Below are 16,548 nucleotides of genomic sequence, written 5' to 3' on the forward strand. Positions count from 1 at the left end.
GGGAAACGCCACGCAATACTCCGGAAAGCCGCAACCCGACTTTCGTTTCTTCGGGGCCGGGCGGCAGCAGCGGGAGAATGGCGGCGTTGACCAAAGCTCAGTCGGAGCCGAACCTGTTGGCGCTGGAGGAGGAGCTGACGTGCTCCATCTGCCTCTGCATCTTCAACGTCCCCGTGACGGTGCCGTGCGGGCACAACTTCTGCGCCTCCTGCCTGGAGCTCACCTGGACCGACCAGGTGCGGGACTTCAGCTGCCCGCAGTGCCGCACCACCTTCCCGGGCCGCCCGCAGCTCCGCAAGAACACGGTGCTGTGCCGGGTGGTGGAGCAGCTGCAGGGCTGCGGGGCCGGGGACGGGAGGGAGGACGATGAGCGCGAGGAGGAAGAGCGGGAGGCGGCAGCCCCCATCTACTGCGACAGCTGTATGCAGGCGGCCGCCACGCACACCTGCCTCACCTGCATGGCCTCCTTCTGCCCCGAGCACCTGCGGCCGCACCACGACAGCCCGGCCTTCCGCGACCACCAGCTGTGCCCGCCCGTGCGGGACCTGCAGCAGAGGAAGTGCCCGCAGCACAACAAGCTCTTTGAGTTCTTCTGCAGCCAGCACAGCTGCTGCATCTGCTCGCTCTGCCTGCTGAGCCACAAGCTGTGCCACACCAACCCGCTGCAGCAGGCCAAAGACAAAGCCGAGGTGAGAACGGGGCGGCCTGGAGCAGAGCTCTTTGCGGACGCTCCCCGGGGGATGGCAGAACTGCCCGTTGTGTGCGGGGCCGCGGGTGGCAGAGTGCTAGGAGCCACATCTGGGCTGCAGTCCTGTATGCGGTTTGGCAGATAGCTGTCTGCCCTCCCACACTCCCCTGAGTATGCCTCCATTGCGTGTGTTTTCCTTCTCTCTAAGGCTGTGCTCCTGTCCCCAGGACAGGGCGGTGCTGTGGCTGAATACAAAGCAGTGCTGAGGGCAATCACTGCTCTGTGCTTCAGAGGCCCCAGCACTGCTTGGCCTGCGGCACAGCCCCCAGCCCTCTGCACAGGGTTTGCTGTGCAGCCCGAGAGACTGCAGGCACACGCTGCACAGGGTGTGTTCTAACAAAGCAAAGAATCATTAAAGTAGCTTAGAGAGATCTGTAGCACCAGCAAGATGAGCCAGGAGCTGTTCTCCATGGGGCAGCAGGGAAGGAAAGCTGGCCAGTGCATCTCACAGCACAGCTGAAAATCAGCCAGCAGTTGACTACAGCATACCTGGGAAGTGTAGGTAGTCGAACTCCTATCTGCTCAGTGCCAGCATACAGGGCTTTACTGAAAACAGCCTCTTTAACTTTTCTTAGCAGCATTTCTCAGAAGTGATCCAATCACATCTGAGAAATAAAATACTCTGTTAAAATGAGAGGTGAGCAGCAGTATTTACCTAGTGCCCAAAGTCCAGTCTAAAAGCTAAAGCAAAGTTTATTTTCAGCACTGGGAGCTGCTCTGTGATGAAAGCATTCTCCCTTATCAGGAGAATGACTCAAGGACGCCCATCTTGCTTTTGGAAAAGGTGTGGCTGTGGGGGTGCTGGCCCCACAAACTGCGTGCATGCAGGAGAGCATAAGGAGCAGGCTTACAGGTTTTAAATGAGTAGTACTAAATGCTTACAGTGGTGATCTACTGCTCTCAACTGTGATTCTTACTCCAGTAACCATGACCTGACCGACAGCACAGCAACGCCTTTTCTAAACTGCTCTCTGATCTCCTCTCTTGCAGTCAGCACTGAAGAAGAGGCTGGCAGAGCTGCACAATCAGAGTGAAAGATCTGTGCAAGCAATGAACTCTGTGAAAACAATCCGAAGTCAAGCTGCTGTAAGTGACAACACTGTTTGCTTGGTGTGTGTTGGCTTCTGAACGCTGTTTGTACTCTTGTGGCAGTAGTTGCGCTGAGGTTGCCTTGTCAGGAAAAAACCTCACTGAGAAGGATCAGAAAAGAGCCATTTTGGCAGAGCCAGGCAGCTCCAAGGCAGATGGGAGCAAACACAACCTCCTTACAAGGGTGGTTCTCACCCACACGGGAGTTACCTGAGCGGTAACTGGGATGAACCCATCCATTCCCATTGCACCAGAAAGTTGCATCTGTGCAGCCAAGCTAAAGCATTAGTGAGCAGCAATGGCTGCACTACAGCAGAAATCTGGGAGAGCTCTTTCCCACAAACTAGCACAGCCCAGCCCTGCTCTCACCCGACGACTGGGGTTGGTGTGTGCTGTGCTGGGAGCTTCTCCCTTGTACCACCCCTTCTGAACCACCTGGTGGAGGCTGCAAAGCTGCCAGGGGAGCAGCCCTTCTGTGCTCCTCTGGAACACCTGGAGGATCAGGATTAACTTCGTGTTAATCTGAGATGCCACCAAGCACACATCTGAGGCAGAAAGATCTGCAGTTGTGCCAGTACTGTCAGAGCTGCTGACAGACTGCATAGCCTGCTTCCAGCTTTTCTACCTGTGAGATGGCCTGCTGGCCCAGCCCCGCAGAACAGACACAGAACTGTCTTAATTTCTTAGGAGTAAATGACTTTTCTTTCCAAACTACATAGAAATACATAGCTCTATTGCCTGTTGCGAGTAATTGGAGTTTACATGCTCCCTAAATACTTTTTTTTTCTTGCAGTAGTATCAGCACTTTTCCCCTAACTGTTGGTTTGAAACCTGTTTGTGTCTGCTCCAGGAGACAGCTGCCAGAAAGCGAGATTTGCTGAGAACTGAGTTTTTGGAAATTAAAGCTTTAATTGAAGAAAAAGAAAACCAGACCCTAAAAGTAGTTATGGAAGAAGAAAAAAGAGTTTGCAATAAGTTTGATTACATATATAAAATTCTGGGAAATAAGAAGAATGAAATTCAGTCTCTCACAGAGCAGATTGAGATGGCACTGACCGAAGGTGATGATATTCTCTTTTTAAAGGTAATGTGTCCTTTAGATACAGATTTAATTCTTCAGGTTTTTAGAATGCAGAATCACAAAAAACTGCCCTGGTAGTCCTGCTTTCCAAATCCTTTAGTCAAATGATAATGCAGACACATGCAAGAACTTTCTATGACAAGGTGTACTGATAAGTACACAAACATGAGTGAAAGAATGCTGGAACAAGCTGCTGTCTGCGATTCCACCTCTCCCCAGTTCAGCCACTATTTGTGCTGCGTGCAGAAAGGCCTCTGAGGGAGTGAACTCATCTCTGTGAGGTGTTACATCCCCGTGCTGTGAGGCAGAGCTTTCTTATTGCTTCAGCTATCAGGAAGTAATGCTTACGGGCTGCTGAGCTGCTGCTAAAATTTTGCCAAGGCTTTGTCTGATTGTCACCTGTGCTCTTTTGCATTTGAGATAAATGGACAAAACCCAACCCATTTAAAGTAACCTGGTTGTATTTCTCACACAAGATGGTCTGCATGAGATTTTCCATTTCTCATTTCAGAGAGCAGCAGCACTGCAACGAACATCAATAAAAGAGGCTTTTGTCCCAGTAATTGAAATGAACCACGACATGATACATGCTGCTTATCAGTCTGCCATTAACCTTAAAGACGTTGTCAAACTTGCAGTGAATGTGCCCATGGATAAAAGAACGGATGGTACTGTATCACTGTGGGAACTGGCATTTTGTGCCTCAGCTTTGAGTTCAAATGAGAGAGATTCCCCCTCCAATCCAAATATAAGAACTAGTGCAGCAAATAGAGCCCATCAATATACTTTGTGTCTTCCAAACGAAAACGTGTAGTCTGGGCTGAACTATATGAGAACAGGATGTGCTGGTGACTCTTACTTTTATCTCTACTTGGATAAGTTATGAGTATTGTGATACTATGCCCTCTGGCACAGCCTGTCCTTTATTTTTTTAAAAGTTGTTTACATTTTTATTATGTAGTAGGGTTGGATGAGGTCAGGATATAGATTTAAGAGGGAGACGTAAAATGCCTTAAGAGTGATAGGAGTACGGTTAAACAATTGTAGAGGTACTAATGGTGTCATTTTGTAGAATAAAGCCCTACTTACCGAGTTAAGCAGCAGTATATCCTGGATTGGGGCATGGCTAACTTCTGCAGTTTCACTTCTGCCAAGTGTCACTTAAGTTCTAATCACACACCTGAAAAAGAAGGTTGTTCATGCATTACTCTTCTTGGCAATACAGACCATAATGTGAAATATTGCTCTTGCAGCAAAACTACCAGCTGGGAAAATGAAGCCACTTTCAGTGCCTTCCCCAAACAAACCTGTTGTTAAAAAAAAGCTTGCTGCAGACTGTAAGTATTGAAGAACATCATCCTCTCCTAACCATGGCTTTGCCATTAAAGATGAGTTCAAGCACATACCCCAGAGCTTTCTGCTCTGGTGGTGATGCAGCAATTATGTATAATGAGCACTTGGGCATGGGAAGGGCAGGATGTTTTGTGCTATTTAGTGATGGATACTGTGTGAGCTGCAGTCTGCACAGATTCAGTGCATCAGCTTCAGCATGCATGTGTGCTTGTAGTAGTCAGTCTGGATGGTAAAGTGAAAGTGAAGCCAAGCCTCCTCACCTCTGGTTCCTGCAGTACCCCCCTGCTCTTCTGCCTTGCAATGCATGGGAATATTTCTTTTACTTGTACTAAACATCTTGCTTGCTTCTTCCATCAACTTATATGAAATGAATTCTGCTTATGAGCTAATCATGTTCTGGTTTTTTCCTCCTCAAAGTGCGTACCCACAAAGAGAGAACCCCTCACTCAACTAAAATCACTCTGCTGGAGGAGACAGATACCCGTAAGTAGTGATTAGAGGCAGTCTCCAACGTCTTGATGGGCAGATTGCTTACACTCTAAGGCTGCCACTTCCCCTGACGTGTTCCAGCCCAGAGTAGAGATTAAGCTCCTTCTGGGTTGATGATCCTCTGAAATGGGAGGCAAATAGTAGGCTGTGTTTCTTGTGTAGCGTTCCAGTATGGGTGGTCAGCTAGGCTGCCAGCTTTATCTACTGCTGCAGTTCCAGAAGAGCCATGATGATGGCATTACAGTTGGCAGAGAGTAAACTGTTAACTTTTTTTTTTTTTTTTTTTTTTTTCCAGAGGACAAACAGAATCCTGTTAAACTCGGTAAGTTCAGACGTTCAGGACACTTACTCTGATTTTCACTGACTGCTCCTAAAGTGGTAAGCAGATGATTGCTAATGGTGGTATATTATAAAGAGTATAAAGCTTGACAAGACAGCGAGCAACCTGAGCAGATACTGAAATGAGCCTTCCTTGCAGCACACAGCTGAACCTGGAGATTTACTCCAACCTGAACCTTTCTGGTTTTGTTATGCATGTGGAGTTTCTTTCCAACTGACCAAATTCTCTTTCCTTCTGTCAACACAGCACCAAATATGGGAGCACCAAATGTGGGAGCACCAAATATGGGAGCACCAAGCACAGGACCACCAAATGCTGCAGCTGCTGCTAAAGTGAAAGAACTTATTAGCAGCTTCCTGAAAAAAAACAGAGTGGAGCTTTTGCAGTGTAAGACACAAAACATTGCACTATTTAAAGATGAACTTTCTGTGCTTATTGCACAGGTGCCATGTGACTTTGTGGTCACCTGACAAAAAGACTTACGAAGGGTTTGGTTAGGTAGGTGCCTTTAGTAGGTTATGAAATTGTTGTTACAAGTTTTGAAGCATAATGAGGTGGGAAGTTTCACTTATTTTAAGTGATTCTTTTGCCAGATGAATCAGATTAATCTTCAGCATCCTGGTATTTGTCAGAGAGTAAATGAAGTTTTATCAGTAACAACTTTTGATTTCTTCCAGATGACTGCATTAGGGGAAGTCTAGAAATGCAATGAAACCCACTGCATTTTTCTTTGGAATTAAATGTAAGCTCTGTGTGAGCCCACGGAGGCAGTGATATCCTTTCACTGCCAGATCAGCAGTCTCCCTCTGCTGCTGGCATATGTTTGGGTGGTGAGGGAAACCTGTGGGGCTGTAGGAAGGAAGGATGCTTACCCACTTACTCAGTGACACAGAGCTGGTCAGCCCAGCAGCCATTACTGCAGCCAGAACAGCCTGCACTGTGGAGGAATGCTGAGGAGAGACAGAGATGTCAAAATCTGCTGCCTACATGGGAGCGAATAAACAAAAGCGCGTTGATCTTTATTACCTTCTGTTGATTCGTCTTTGCAGATGCTGCTAATTTCACACTGGATTTCAACACAGCTCACAACAGAGTGGCTCTGTCTGAGAGATACACCAAGATGTTCGTTTCAGACGTCCTACTGAATTATAACCACCACCCTCAGCGTTTCACTGACTGTCCCCAGGTGCTGGGGTTCCAATGCTTCAAGAGAGGCATCCACTACTGGGAAGTGGAACTGCAGCAGAACAACTTCTGTGGCATTGGCATCTGCTATGGCAGCATGGAGCGGCAGGGGCCGAACAGCCGCCTGGGTAGGAACAGCAGTTCTTGGTGTATCGAGTGGCTTAATTCCAAAATTTCAGCCTGGCATAACGATGTTGAAAAGTACTTACCCAATACAAAGGCTACTAAGATCGGTGTGCTGCTCCACTGTGATGGAGGGTTCGTGCTTTTCTTGACTGTTGAGGAAAAGCTTAACCTGATCTATAAATTCAAAGCCCAGTTTACTGAAGCTGTGTACCCTGCCTTTTGGTTATTTTCCAGTGGCACTGTTCTCTCTCTCTGCCAAATGAAACCATAAGGTCTGGTACCTTCATGTAGTTTGCCTGGGTAATGACATACAGATAATCATTCCTTGCAGCATCTCATCTTTGTAGCTATAAAACGTATGTTGAATTCGTAAATATTTACTTGCTTGTCTTAATCTAAGCAGTGTCAAAGATTCTGGGTTGGTTTTTTTTTTTTTTTTTTTTTTTTTGGTGGGTTTTGGTGTTTTCTGTTTTGTTTTTGCTTTGGATGTTGGATGATTCTATGGCTTGCATTGCTATAGCCTTTAGATAGTGATTGAGTAAAATGATGACAGTAAAAATTAGAGAGAAAGGATTTGCAAAGACTACACCGTCCTTCCAAAAGCAAACTTATGATACAACCCATTAACAAATGAGTTGTTCAGTAACTGCTGTAGATTCTGGAGTTGTTGTAAAGGATCTTCAGTTTTCAGGCCTGTGTTTCACAGGTAGCAATATGACTGTTTGAGAAGGAAATAGGACAGATTCCCTGAAAAAGTGTTTCAGGCTTTGAGATTGGTCTCTGTTTTGCATTAACTTTTTCTCTGTATACAGACTGTTGTCTGCAGCCCGCATTTACGTGCGTTCTCAGTGTGCGACTGCCATTGAGATGGAATGGAATGAACTGTTGAAAGAGGTAAATTCAGGTCTTGTGACACTCAGTTGTAAAAATCGTTACGATAGATCTCATTAGAAGCTTTCAGAGATGATGGATAAGACATGGTATCAGAATCACCAGGAAATAAATGACACTGAATATATCACAGAGAGTCTTCAGGAAGATATCCTGTGTAGCAGTGTGGATCTGTAACAATAGTCTGTGGGTTGAAGCATTCTGTGTCATGTTCTGACCCAGAATATGCTTCACATCCTCACAGTGAAGGCTCTTTGGAGTACTTGTTGTGTGTTGAGGAGTTCAGGGATTGTATGTTTGGTTTGTATAGGAGCATAAATGTGCTGACCACTTAAAGCAGAGTCTCCTATCATAAAGCTTTTCCTCTTTGGAAGACAGGATATTCTCTGCTGGCATATTTTCATTTGCTTGGTTGGTAGAGGCTGGATTTCCTGTGGGGTGAATATGTTACTGTGACTCTGATTTGAGGAGCACAGTGCATAGAGAATGATGTTTCCTCTTTGTGTGAAGCCTGCTGGCAGGGAGGTACATCCTTTGACGCATACAGGATATCAGCACAAAAGGGAATACATTTCCATCTCCTCTGAAATGGATCTTTAATTCTCCTGGTCTTCTTTGGGTGGTGGTATGTTTCCAGAAGTCCTCATTATGTGCAGAGGAATCTGTACCTCAGCTTTTCTTGATTACAACTTTAAAACAATCAGTAGGCAATCGAGGTATTTGGATCTCCTAATTATTGAGGCTGTACCTTGGTGATGACTCTGGACTTACTATGCTAGCTCTATGTCTTGGAGTACCCCCATGAAGAACAAGGAAGCTCATATGATGGAATTCTTGGACTCTAGTGGGATTTAACATGTGCTGAGGAAAAAAACACAAAGCTACTGCTGACAGTTTGAAAGGGAACTGTTAGAACGCTCAAAAGAACCTCTGACTACATTTCATGTTAGTCAAAGAGTTTTAGAGGGCAACTTGTAGGAACTTAAGCTTTGTTGTCTTTGGTTACTTGGTTTGAAAGCTCATAGTACTTTGCAAAGGATAGCATCATTCTGGTACTTCCATTCGTTGGTCCAGAATGGTATATGGAATTGATGCTGGATCTAAGAGTGTGGCTGCTGTCTTTGGAATGGTTGTTCTATTTCAAGAGTCCCACCCTTCCAGTTGCACTGGAAACGCTTCGAAAGGTGAGGAAGGAGGATGGGTCCTGTTAGGAACCAAGAGTGCAGTCAGAACTTCCTTTTCCTGCATTTCTAGCTCTCCAGCTGTGGGGAATGAGCAGTTTCATCTGAGAAATCCTGTCCAGTGAGCTGCTTAGCCATGGCATAGGGCTGCAAATTCACCCAGTGGGATGCTGGAGGAGTACCCTGTCCTCTTTTTATGGGGAAAAAAGGTACTCCAGGGGCTTGTGCAGTGGAGAAAGTCCGGCTCTTCTTGCTCTTTGGGTTTCAAAGGGGTGTCAACATTAACCTCTAAGTCTTTGGGCTTCCTTTAGCCATAGCATGGAGTGACACTCAAGCTAAGGATAGAAGAGCACTTATTCTGCCACGATGGACAAAGGTGGATTCTTTAAACGTGACATCAGCATGTATCATGTAAGACATGTTCTGGTTTACCATGAGCACTGAAACGAGCCTGCCACTGTATTATAGGAGGTTCTTGGTTTTGGTTTGCTTTTGTGCCAGAAATGAACCAGAATGGTAGAACGAAGGTCTCTTGGCTTGGAACAAAGAGAGAAACGTACAGCTGAATTGTCACACTTCTGAAAAGTGGTATTTCAGATATCTCCAGATTTATTAAAACATTGGGGCTGATATAACAGAGTAAAATATTAGTTCATAGAATTGCCTGGGTTGAAAAGGACCACAATGATCATCGAGTTTCAACCCCCCTGCTACGTGCAGGATTGACTTACAGCATGATAAGCAATGGCTCAGGAAAACTAGACTGGTTTTTACTCAGCCAGTAATACTATCAAAGCTACAATGGTTTTAAATAAAACATCGATATAAACATGGATTTCAGTTACACTTTTCTAAAGAACCTGACTTAATCAGTCTAGAAAGAAATTGAATCCTGGTGTTAATAAAGCCATGAATGTTAAATAATTTGCACACTGATGTACAAATGAGAGTAACTGGTGAGATCCTTACCCACTGAATGCCTTAATCTGTATTAATTTTTCTTCAATGAAAAGTAGTAGGAAAGTGGTAAAGTAGTACAATTAGAAAAGCAAATGCTTATGCATGTCTAGATGTGCCAATTGTGCTGGTATCAGCCATGTGCTTCAGCACATATGTGAGCTGCTCTGTGCTGTAGCAATGTCAGCTAGGTGTGCTTCTCGGGGCAGCAGACACTGATTTTATGCCGTCTGTTTTATTGTCACGCCAATCATCTTTTAGATGTTGTTGATTGTTTCAGTTATCTCAGTGAACTGATTTTTTAAATTCAAGAAATATTAATTGCAAATCCAAACTCTAAAGGTTTTCTTCTGTGCTCAGACTTGAAGCAAGCAGCATGGAAAGCAGAAATAAAGCTACTGTCGTGTCCAAACAACTTCTGTCTTACTGTGTGGTGAGGTGCACCAAAGGGGGGAGAGAAGAAAAGCCGTGCGGGCTGAGGTGAGCCCTGCACTGCCACGTCCATGGAGAACCGAAGGGCGGGGTTGTTTAAAAGAAATGCAGATGACCTTCAGCATCCTGGAGCCACAGTTATGTCAGGAAGCAGCAATGGGCGGCGATTCCTCACAGGCAGTGCGGGCGGGGAAAGAACCGGGCGCGATGTCAGGGCTGGGAACCGGGGATAAAACCCCACGTTTCTAACATTTTTAAACGCTGACCGTAAGAGAAAACGTTTCTAATTAAAGCGGTGATGGCAGGACGGGCTATAGGGGTGCTCGGCTCGGCCTCGCGCAGGCACGCGGCACTCCCACAGCCGAGGAGCAGCGGCGCAGCGCCCTCTGGACCTGAGCCCCGCTCTGCACGTCTGAACGGCTGCAGGCCGCTCTCCCGCCTCGCGCCCCGTGCCATCGCACCTGAGCGCCGGCCATCTTCACCAGCAGGCCCGTGCAGCTCCCAGAACTCACCTTTTGCTTCCGCGCATAGTGAGAAACAGGAAAATAATGAGTTTAAATACTTTAATCCACACACTTTAGACCACAGATAAATACAGTACGAACAACAGGACAACAGAACAGCTCGTCAGGACACTCAGTAGCAGAGTCAGTCCTTTGAAAACCTGCAGTTGCAAGGCTCTGTGAGGAACATGGCGCAGGCCTTCCTCCAAAGAGCCTCGGGGAGCTCAGCCACGGTAACAGGCTGCAGTACCACTGACTACAAAGGTTTCAGTTTCACTTCTGTTAAGGCAGGGTTCAGCCCTGACAGCATGCTGTGACTGCACTGAGGTGCAGCTTTTTATAGGCAGAACCTCGCCCAGGTAAATAACACATTATTACCCTTATTATGATTGGAGTGAACTGGGCACTAGCCCACAGGTCAGTGCCAGCATCATCTGCTTCAGAAACATTGGATTAAGTCAGTGAGAATCGCAAACAAAGCAGAGCTGCATGGAAAGCTCCAGAATCACACTGGGGACAGCTCAGCTGCTGGCAGTGAGGGCTGCAGTCCCACTCCTTACCCCCTACTTCTGAACACCAAAGGAAGAACGTGGCATTTAAGAGCACTGCCATGTCAAGAACCACGTAACCACTCGCCTTCAGAATCTGCATCGGAGGTTCAGTGTTATGCTGTAAGATCTCACGCAGCTTACAGCAGCGAGCATTCAGTTTTGCTCTGAGATCTGTTTCTGGGAATGCAGAGAGAATGGTGCAGATGGCTTTTGTTGAGGTTGGGCACTTAAACTGCACCATAAGGAAACAACTGTTTCATGACCATTCCTGTTTCAGTGCTCTGTAAGAGAAACATAAAACCCACCCAGTCCTAAGTGTCTTTCTTGGTCAATAAAACTGTTTACAATTTCCCCTTTTGGTCTATTATTTGCATGCTAAACTCAGTGGTTTTTTTTTGTTTTTTTTTTTTCTTTCCTTATTTAGGAAAGAATTCAGAATATGCACACACATCCAATACAAATTCCAAGTCACAGTATCACAGTATTTCCAAGCTAAAGAATAACTTTTCTTTTTTAAACTTTTAACATGCTGGTATTTTCTTGCAAGTAGTTATTATTACAGTTACAGCTTTTCAGAGTGACGTTTGTACAGTATTCTGACCACTCATTTCTAAATAGGAATAACTACTATACAGTTGAAGTTACAAGCTACAAAAATAAAAATCCATTCTGTTTAACTATAAAAACCCTATAAAGAGAAGATGGCCAGAGGTACTCAAGGATTACAACATTGGTAGGTGACAAAATGGCTTCTGAGGGATGTAAACTTCAAAGACTCAGAATGCAACAAACTCACAATATGAGCTTTCACCCCTAGGAGAAAAGGATTTATGCTGAAACCTGTAAACAACTGGCAAATGAAGCAGTGCAACAATTATATGCAATAATAAGAATTTACAGCACAGTAAACAGGGTAGCATTAATGAGAAGTAAAATTTTAAATACATTCATACTTTCAAGCAGTAAAGGCCAGATCCTCAGCTAAAGCATGACAGCATAACATTACTAGGTTTAATGGAGGCATGTGGCTTTACTCCAGCTGAAGTCTGTCCCTGAGATGCCCAAAACCTGCACTAGGTATTCAGCACTCCTTGATCCTGCTGTGCCTTTAGAACAGTGGCCTAAACAATGCTGCAATACAGAACCTATAATTCTGTCATTACATCTAATTGTTAAATGCCTTCCGTTGTTTCTTCCCCTCGTTCAAGATGCAGCTATAGTGTCTCAGAGCAAAAATCAGAGCATTTTTAAGTAAGTGGTTCACATTCAACAGGATCACTGATGCTACTATTGTTTTTAAATCTAAGGATGTCCTAATCTACTCTTAACTGAGCACAATCTTGCTTCTTTTTTAAGAAAACTGCAAATACTGCTAAGTATGAGATACAGAACAAAAAAGGATTTTCAGTTAGAACATGTAAAGGTTCCTAAGTGTCCAACTCCTACCCACAGATTAAGTAGCTTACATTACAGTGCTGCTCTTCCAAAAAGCATTCCTAAGTATTATAACATTCATCCTGTTACGCTGTTTACAGCTAAGGTACAGTGCTTCAAGTTGGTTTGCTTTAACCAGTTAGATACAATAATATATACTAAAAAAAAGCTTGAGCATCAGTGCACGTAACGCAGAGGCAGAAGGAACTGAAACAAGAACTTCAACTCCTGGTTCTGAGAACCTGTGGAGAATGTGGACATTCGTCCCCAGCAGAGAGCAAAAACTGCACTGTGAGAACAGGTCTGGGGGCTTGGAATGCTGCACCCAAGGTGCCCATTCTAATATTTTCCAGGTATTATCTGAGTAAATTGAGGTGACTAAACAAGGTGGGCTGCTGTGTGAAACCATTCAACGTGCTTTGCTGACAAGTTAAAGCATCAAAGAGAAAGCTCAAAGTGAAGAAATGCATAGATAAAGAAGTCAAACAAAGCTTAAGACCAAAAAGCTCTGTGCATATGGAAATGCACACATACACCCTCCTCTCAACGTGCACACAAACAAACTAGGTTGGAGCCAGGCAGGAAGCTATGCACAGGAAAGCTCTCCTTCAGTTTGCTGTTTGCATTTCACAGGACTGGGAACCCATAGCAAAGGATGCTACAGAATCTGACCAAGCTTCTGTAATGCCAGTGTGTGCTGCCATCAAACTTCAAAATCAGCCCTCTTTTGAGTGCTTGACAATTTTTGTTAGTATTCACTCTCCACACTTTACATAAGGTTACACTGTATGAAGACTGTCAGAATAAACTACTCATTATCTGTCATTATTTTTCCTCAATATTAATCAGTTAGAGGGCAAGCGAGAATCCTGCGCAGGCCATGAGACCCAGCTGCAGAATACCCTCTTCTGGGTAAACGATGTACTACAGTGTTTTGAGGTTTGCAGTGCTTTCAGGGAGCTATCTGTACAGCAGCTATTTGTACCAGTGCTTTCTGTACCAACATTAAAACAAAAACATGTAGTAGTTTTAAAGCCACAGCACACGTCAACTACAGCTGAATTACAGGCTACAGAAAGTAATTTATGTCAGCGTTACAATCTGGGAGCCCATTGCTCACATTCACTTTTAGAAGTTGGACCAAAATTTAAACAGTTCCATAAGAGTACTCAAAATAACCAACTCTATTTGCAACACAGCAGAAAAGAGGACACATTTGAATGAAAGGATGAAGTGTAGGAAGCACCAAGACTTCCCAGTGGATTCTAGTGCTAACATCTGCTTAAAAAGCTTTTGTTGTCATGCATATGACAACTACATACAGTTGCAATAGAAAGATGACCACATGTCTGGTTGGAAACTGGACACGTACAGCATATTCTCCACACAATAAATACAAATTTACAAGAAACTCTCCATGTCTGTAACAGTTAGACTTGCTATCTATTGCTTCCTGCAATCACCAACAGTCAGTTCCTGAAACAAACTTCTTCACTCCCACACCCAAGAATGGAATGATCTGTCCAATGCAGACAAGACAATTTACCAGGGGCTCTGCCAACAAATGCACACTTAGATGTTACTTTCAATTCTCATCCTCCTTGCTTTCTGCAAAGGTACTGATAGATTTCCTTTTCCCAAAGAGTATTTCACATTCAGGACTGGATTCCTGGCAAAGTGCACTAAGTGTGCATCAGTGGAACCTGCTCAGGCAGAACAGATGTGGAAAACCAGCTTATCTACTGGCAAAGAGGGGAGGAAAGAAAAGCGAAGCTTTCCAAATCATTTTTCTAGATGTTGGGAGTTCAAAGAAGGAAGTTTTTGAACCGCTGAAGATTCTTAAGCTATATAATAATGTGAAAAATCATCTGATCGATGTCAGGGAGCTCTTTAAATTGCACTCTGAACAGTTCAGATCCAGCAGCCAGTGGGTGCGACTTCTTGTGAGAAAATACTGCCCTTCAGAGCACATACTCTGCTCTTCCACAGTCATTTGTTTGTAAATGAGAGTTACGTTAGAACCACAACATAGAACTTAAATATTTGTAGGATGCTAATGTCTGTAAGTTAACCAAATAAAAACAACTTTCCACTAGAAGGCTTCTGAAGCTACAAATTGAAACTCTGTAACAAAACAAAAAAGTTAGGGTAACAGGTTTATCTAACATTGCATGTTTTTGCATATTTTAAATACTTTTTACATAGACTTCTCTGTATTTACATACTATAAAACAACTAAGATGAAGTGTGGGAGGCTGATGAATGAGACATCTACAAAAGGTATCTGCCTTACAGTTCATTCTACTCCGATCACATTTCCAGATAATCAGTAGTATTTTCAGATCTAGGATGTACACTTCCTAGAATGAATACTATCAATTTAAAAATGTCCTCCAGATAGAAGTACAATTAAAGGTTTTAAAAATACTAACTTCACCAAGGCTTTAATAAATTATTTTAAAATGAAAATAGTTCATTCACTGTTAATGCAAACTTTGTCTTATAGATTGTTGAAAAACAGTTTCTTCTTGCAACACCCAGAGACAACCTACCTTACCTAATGGTATCTGTCACAGTCAGCATAAAGAAAAATGAAAAATGATGGGGGAAATTTGACAAAAGCAGCAACATTTGAAAGTTCAGGTCCCTGATCTTAACTCATAGCTCTCATCTGCTGCAGGTTTAAAATACCTATCAGAGGAAGAAAAATAGGAAGGAGGTTTTCACATCTGTTAACTGTGAAGGTGTTTTTACCTGAGAAGCTTCGGATATATCAAACTGACAGTGTACATGCACTGGTGTATGTGTATTTAACCTTTAATATGAGTATAAACCACTTAGCATGGCCCTGTACTCACATGGGGAATGATGACTCAGGGTCGATAGAGATCTCTGATTCTTTAAGGGCCAGTCAGAAATCAAATGTTTAATTCCCCCTCCAGCCCAATGATACATGTGAACATCTGAATTCTCTAACCTCTGCAAACCTAGCCCTCCTCCTCAGATTGAAACAGTTAACAGATGGACTTGCTACCAATTGTTTTCAGGTAATTGCAAAGCAAGACCTTTAAAAAGCCTCTTAAAAACCCCTAATGATGGTTTGCCAGCCATCATTATTTAAAACCATCCGATATATATTTTAAACAGATCCTTTGTCAAGTTTTCCTCCAGCAAGCCTCCTTAGGAACTAAAATGCATTGCTATATACAAAAAGTAGAATTAATCTCTCACTGAACTGAAACAGAGTCAGTCAGAGGATCATTCAGTGCAAATCATGGTACAAATATTTTCAAGCTGCGTTTTGGGTACTTGGGCTTACAAAGCCACTAACAGAGTCATTTGCTAACATACCCCTCTCAGAAACCTTTGGTCCAAAAACATCTTACTTGCAAAGTGCCTTACCAAGAGCCCCCAACATCCTCCACTTTCCCAGTCAAACCTACAAGATATGTACTGCACAAGCAGGTACACCAAAAGGAATTTATCCTGCTTCCAAGAGATGGCAGCCAGGTGCAGGCTGTCCTCAGAAAAAACAGCTCACATTCTACTTATTCTGGTTTTCTGTTACGGGACTGTTCTTGGGAAAAAGAAGAGGTGGAAGCAGGTTGAACTCCCAGTTGTTCTCCTTTCCAAGGGTATATACCTTTTGCATGCAATACTGCATATGTGCAGAAGATGTGATTCTACAGCAAGGAAGAACTGCAGCATCTGGCCCTTCCCTCCCATTACAGTAACTTCTCCAGCTGGAGAGGCTGGGTACCACTGCCAGTCTAAAAGGCAAAACAGTTGTGGTAATTCAGCTGTGAAAATGTTCATGAATGTGACATCATGGTTTCCTCAACCCTAATTAATTCACAAGTATGAACCTTACAGCATAATCCTTAAGCTAGATTAAGCATTCTCAGTGTTTTTAATGGGTTGAAGTTCTTCACTGTGCTATGTTGCGTCCCACAAAATTTATACATCTTCATCTGTCTGTTCTCTCATGTGCTCCTGCTCAGACACGCTGGATGCATCGTCGTCTGTTTGTTCACCCGAATGATACAACATCAGTGCATGTGTCTTATGAGTTATGGTAACAGTGCATGGCCCCTGAGCCCACGGCTCTCCGTCCACCTGCATTGGCATCTTTGAACTCTTCAAGATCAGCTAGTGTTAAACAGAAGAAGACACAATCACAGCAGTTCA

At 44.0% G+C, this 16,548-nt stretch overlaps 2 protein-coding genes across 5 annotated transcripts in view; one reads left to right on the top strand and one right to left on the bottom strand.

Annotated features, from left to right (window-relative positions):
* On the top strand, nucleotides 1-9,855 carry LOC100548159 (E3 ubiquitin/ISG15 ligase TRIM25). 2 transcript variants are annotated; one of them, XM_010721571.4, is made up of 9 exons: nucleotides 2-689; nucleotides 1,739-1,834; nucleotides 2,688-2,921; nucleotides 3,430-3,586; nucleotides 4,172-4,255; nucleotides 4,689-4,754; nucleotides 5,056-5,082; nucleotides 5,347-5,487; nucleotides 6,150-9,855. In XM_010721571.4, the coding sequence occupies exons 1-9, from the start codon at nucleotides 78-80 to the stop codon at nucleotides 6,680-6,682; spliced, it is 1,950 nt and encodes a 649-aa protein (XP_010719873.2). In that variant the 5' UTR covers nucleotides 2-77; the 3' UTR covers nucleotides 6,683-9,855. The 2 variants fall into 2 exon arrangements, with proteins under 2 accessions (XP_085096371.1, XP_010719873.2); XM_085240245.1 differs by lacking the exon at nucleotides 4,172-4,255 and having other exon boundaries at nucleotides 1-689.
* Nucleotides 9,070-16,548, bottom strand: part of DGKE (diacylglycerol kinase epsilon) — a 15,154-nt gene continuing 7,675 nt past the window's right edge. Inside the window, exon 11 of one of the 3 annotated variants that reach the window (XM_085240249.1) lies at nucleotides 9,070-10,088. In XM_085240249.1, the coding sequence (XP_085096375.1) occupies nucleotides 10,083-10,088 (6 nt within the window). In that variant the 3' untranslated portion in view covers nucleotides 9,070-10,082. Of the gene's footprint in view, nucleotides 10,089-10,421; nucleotides 16,510-16,548 lie in introns of those variants that run through there. The other 2 variants (XM_085240248.1, XM_085240246.1) reach the window with 2 other exon arrangements.

This window comes from Meleagris gallopavo, chromosome 20, assembly GCF_905368555.1.
Source record: "Meleagris gallopavo chromosome 20, MGAL_WU_HG_1.1, whole genome shotgun sequence".
Lineage (NCBI taxonomy): Eukaryota > Metazoa > Chordata > Aves > Galliformes > Phasianidae > Meleagris > Meleagris gallopavo.